The sequence below is a fragment of the Silene latifolia genome, chromosome Y (assembly GCF_048544455.1).
Source record: "Silene latifolia isolate original U9 population chromosome Y, ASM4854445v1, whole genome shotgun sequence".
In the NCBI taxonomy this organism is placed as follows: Eukaryota; Viridiplantae; Streptophyta; class Magnoliopsida; order Caryophyllales; family Caryophyllaceae; genus Silene; species Silene latifolia.
The window spans coordinates 6,912,949-6,917,657 of record NC_133538.1 but is presented as its reverse complement, the minus strand read 5'-3'; the positions used below and the strand labels follow the sequence as shown (position 1 = coordinate 6,917,657).

General features: G+C 42.2%; 1 protein-coding gene across 1 annotated transcript; it reads right to left on the bottom strand.

The window, feature by feature from the left end:
• Positions 1-3,287: 3,287 nt before the first annotated feature.
• Positions 3,288-4,208, bottom strand: LOC141627531 (uncharacterized). Its single transcript, XM_074440773.1, has one exon. The coding sequence runs from the start codon at positions 4,206-4,208 to the stop codon at positions 3,288-3,290; it is 921 nt and encodes a 306-aa protein (XP_074296874.1).
• Between the last annotated feature and the right edge of the window lie 501 nt (positions 4,209-4,709).

The following is a 4,709-nucleotide window of genomic DNA, read 5'->3' as shown; positions in this document are numbered from 1 at the left end:
ACCGGGTTTTTAGCAATATGAATCGCCGCCTGATTATCACAATATAAAAACATAGGATGCCAGTGAAAAACACCTAATGAAGCAAGGAATGCTTTTAACCAAATTAATTCACTTGTTGCCTTTGCCATTGCTCGATATTCAGCGTCGGTCGTAGACGTGGCTACTGTGACTTGCTTTTTAGCTCTCCACGATATTGGGGACTGGCCAAGGGACACAAAATATCCGCTTAAGGATCTCCTCGTCAAAGGGCAACTGGCATAATCCGAATCACAATATCCACTAAGTTGCAAATCTGCATCCTTTCTCATCACAATTCCCTTACTCGGGTTCATTTTAATGTACCTGACCACCCGCAAAGCCGCTTCCCAATGCTCTTTCCGAGGCTCATTAACAAATTGCGACAAAGTGTGTACGACATACACTAAGTCTGGACGAGTTATTGTTAAATAAACTAGTCGACCAACTAGCCTCCGATATCGCATAACATCTTTCAGAATGTCTCCATGGGCCAATGCTAGACGGTGATGTTGCTGCATTGGCGTAAAAACAGGCTTGGCTCCTTTCATTCCCGTCTCCTCTATAATTCCTAGAGCGTATTTCCGTTGATTGAGAAACAGGCCCTTGGAACCGTGTGCCACTTCGATGCCCAAGAAATACTTAAGACGGCCCAAATCTTTTATCCCAAAACTCTTGTCAAGGAAGGCTTTAAATTTTTCACAGTGAACACGATTATTGCTCACGACTATCATGTCATCTACATATACTAGAACTCCAACAAAAATTCCGTTTTTACGATATGTAAATAGCGAATAGTCGGCCAAAGATTGGACAAACCCATACCTCTTTAGTGAAGCTGTTAATTTCTCAAACCAATTTCGACTTGCCTGCTTGAGTCCGTAAATCGACTTGAGTAATTTGCAAACTTTATTTTCTCCCCTTTCAAAACCTTGTGGTATTCTCATATAGACTTCCTCGTCCAATTCTCCGTGCAAAAATGCGTTATTAACATCTAGTTGTTCAATATTCCATCCTTTAACGACCGCCACTGCAAGCATACATCGAACACTCATCATCTTTGCCACCGGTGCGTAAGTTTCATGGTAATCTATGCCTTCAATCTGCGTGAATCCCTGAGCAACAAGTCTTGCTTTGTAACGCTCAATGGTTCCGTCCGCTTTGTATTTTACTTTATATACCCACTTGCAACCGATTGGCCTTTTTCCATCCGGTAATTGGACGATTTTCCAGGTGCCATTTCGTTCTAATGCACTGATTTCTTTTCTCATCGCTTCCTGCCATTCCAGTTTTTCCGCTGCTTCATTGTAATTCCAAGGTTCTCGAATGGCATCAATAGCAACTAAGAATGCTCTGTGAGGGGAAGAGAAATAATTGTTAATAACGTAATTGACTAAAGGGTAGCGAGTACCTGACTTTGCGGACCTTGACTGAACACGATGAGCATCACTCGTGGGTTTTATCACTTGTGTGGACTTGCATATATAATCTTTTCTCCATGCCGGCTCAAACTTTTGCCTTGCTTCTCGCCCCATCATTTCTGCCTCTGTCTCCCGTGATTCCCCATTCCCAATTTCATTTGGAACCTCGCTATTTATTGCTTTTCCCTATCCAACCTGTTCTGTTTCAATGGACTCCTCTGGTTCTTTAACATCATCCCGAGGTTCACTGCTCCCCCTATCCGCAAGCATCAGTTCTTTCTCTGTTTGCTTGTCACCTATTTCAGAAAACTCTACACCTGCATCTTGCTCATACTCGAATTGGGTGATTTGCGAGCTCTCGCTTTGTTTCAGGTTTGAGAACGGAAACTCGTTCTCGAAAAATTTTACATCACGGGAAACAAACATTTTCTTTTCCTTGAGATCATATACTTTCCATCCCTTCTTACTATGGGGGTATCCTACAAAAATACACCGCTTACCTCGCTCTCCAAACTTGTCCCGAGGTTTGTCTTTATTATGTGCGTAACAAAGACACCCGAATACCTTGAGATTAGTCAAAACTGGTACCTTGGCATACAATAATTCGTATGGGGTTTTTCCTCCAAGAAGAGGTGTTGGAGTTCTATTAATCAAATAAGCAGCCGTCAATGCACACTCCCCCCAAAAATGAAGAGGTAGGTTGGCCTGAAATCGTAAGGCTCGTGCTTTTTCTAATATGTGTCGATGTTTTCTCTCGACACTTCCGTTTTGTTGTGGTGTATCAACATTACTAGTTTGAAAAATAATTCCGTTTTCTTCATAAAAATATTTCATAGGTCCGGATAACAACTCCGTTCCATTATCGCTTTGAATGATTTTAACGGTTTTTTCGAACTGTGTTTTAACCATGTGGCAAAAGACTCGCATCAACTCTCCTGCCTCACTTTTGTCTTTCATCAAATACACCCATACTGCCCTACTATGGTCATCGACAATGGTCAAGAAATAATGTGCACGTGATAAACTTGCTACCCTATATTGTCCCCAAATGTCACAATGAATTAAGCCAAATAATACCTCACATCTTTTATTATTGAGCTGAAATGGAGAGCGAGTTTGTTTAGCCCGACAACACAGGTCACAAGAATAACTAGAATTCCAACTTAAATTGCAACCAACTAAAGGAGAAAATTGACAGAATATGCTACTTGACGGATGCCCGAGTCGAGTGTGCCATAATCTGTCCTCTTTGGTTATTGATGCTTTTCTAACCAACTCGGCTTTCATAGGCTGGAAATGATAAACCCCATCGTGGTGCTCACCGCGTCCAATCTCCGTCCTCGTAGTCCGGTCCTGCATAATACAATAGTCGGGATAAAACGTTACTAAACAATTATTTTCTGCAATTAGTTGCCTCACTGATATCAGGTCACATGTCAAAGAAGGAACAAATAAAACATCCTTTAGAATAAAATTGGAACTAATTCGAATTTCGCCATATTCCACCGCCTTAATTCGCCTGCCATCAGGGAGCCCTACAAGCGACGGTTGTTCTGTCCAAATGTTATCGAGACACTCCCTTTTTCCCGTCATGTGATGCGAGGCTCCGCTATCAATTAACCATTCATTAATAACATTAGCTTTCATACCTGAAAGTGTTTCACTACCTTCGGGACTTGCGCTCAACAAGGTACGAATCCTCTCAATTTCATCGGTTGTGAAAGGAAGATTCTGTTTGGATGTCTCTGCTTCCTTTGACCCCGACGAACTACCAACAACATTGGCATGAATAGTGCTCTGCTGTCCTCGTCCTCCTGCGCGTCCTCTTCCTCTTCCACGAGAGCTGCCTCTTCATCCTCGCCCTCGACTTTTCACCACATCATATCCATGCTTATCGTAGCAGCTATCCTCCGTGTGGTAGAATTTACCACTTTGTGTACACCGAGGTGGCAATTCCTCTGTTTCTGCATCTGGTCTAGAAAAACCACCCCTGCCTCGACCTGTTCCATAGTGATGCATCGCCATTGCCGCCTCGTTTCTCTCTTCCTTGACCTTTGTGATGTTCGTATGTCTCTCCTCTCGCAAGACCAGAGCATATGCTCGAGTCAGGGATGTGATGGGATCCTCCATCAACAAATTTGTACGGAGACCACCATATAAAGCCGTATCCAGTCCCATCAAAAATTCATGAACTTTCGCTTCTTCTCGCTCCTTTATTATCATTGCTCCTGCGCCACAGGTGCATTTTGGAACCTTGCTATAATTTGCAAGTTCGTCCCAAATCGTCTTTAGTCTGGTGTAATACTCCACCACGGATTCCCGACCTTGTTTGCATTCATAGAGGTCACTCTTCAATTGATGTACTCTCGGGGCATTTCCTGCCGCGTATCGTCCCTTCAACTCTTCCCAAATTTCTGCAACAGTCACCGTGAAGGTGATGCTTGGATGTAATTTTTCATCAATCACATTCCGTAGCCATGCTTTCAACATGGCATTACATTGTCGCCAAACCAACAGTTCTAGGCTGTCCTCTCCTTCGACTGCCTCTGGCTTTTTCACCTCTCCTTCAACAAACCCCAACTTGTTCTTCGCATCAAGTCCATTCTTATCGGCGTCAGCCCATAAATCGTAATTGTCACCGTTAAAAATGGTTTGCGTAAGCTTGAGACTGGGATTATCCGATGGATGAAGGTAGAGAGGCGAAGTAATCGGAATAGTGCGTGGCTCATTATCCCCGCTACTTCCTATCGACTTTGCATCAGTTCCTGTCATTGAAATTTCTGTGTGTTTTTGTTTATTTATTGTGAAAAGAGAAAATAATGGATCTTGGCTCACGATACCATATTAAACTGAGAAGAAGAAGTAGATTGAATGATTGAAATTCCTTGAAAATAAAGTGTGCAAAGGTACAAGCTTATATAGCAATTACAATACTAAACTATCCTATTTCTTAGGCAACTAATATCTCTACAATTAAGGAATACAATATCTCAATCTTTGACTATGATAGTTACAACTTATTGTACAAGAAAACTATAGAGTTGTAGTCGGATAATATCTCTCAATATTATCGACTTTCCTTCTTTAACTCTTATCGGTATAGTTAGCAACCATAGCGAAGTACCATATCCCGACTTTAAATCTCTCCTAATCAAGCCCGGAACAAGTCCAAAATAGGAGTACTGTACAGCCTCACACATGTCTCACAAAGCTATTAAAAGACAACCCAAAACGTGGCCCTCAGAACCCTGATGACTACTGCTCACCAACACC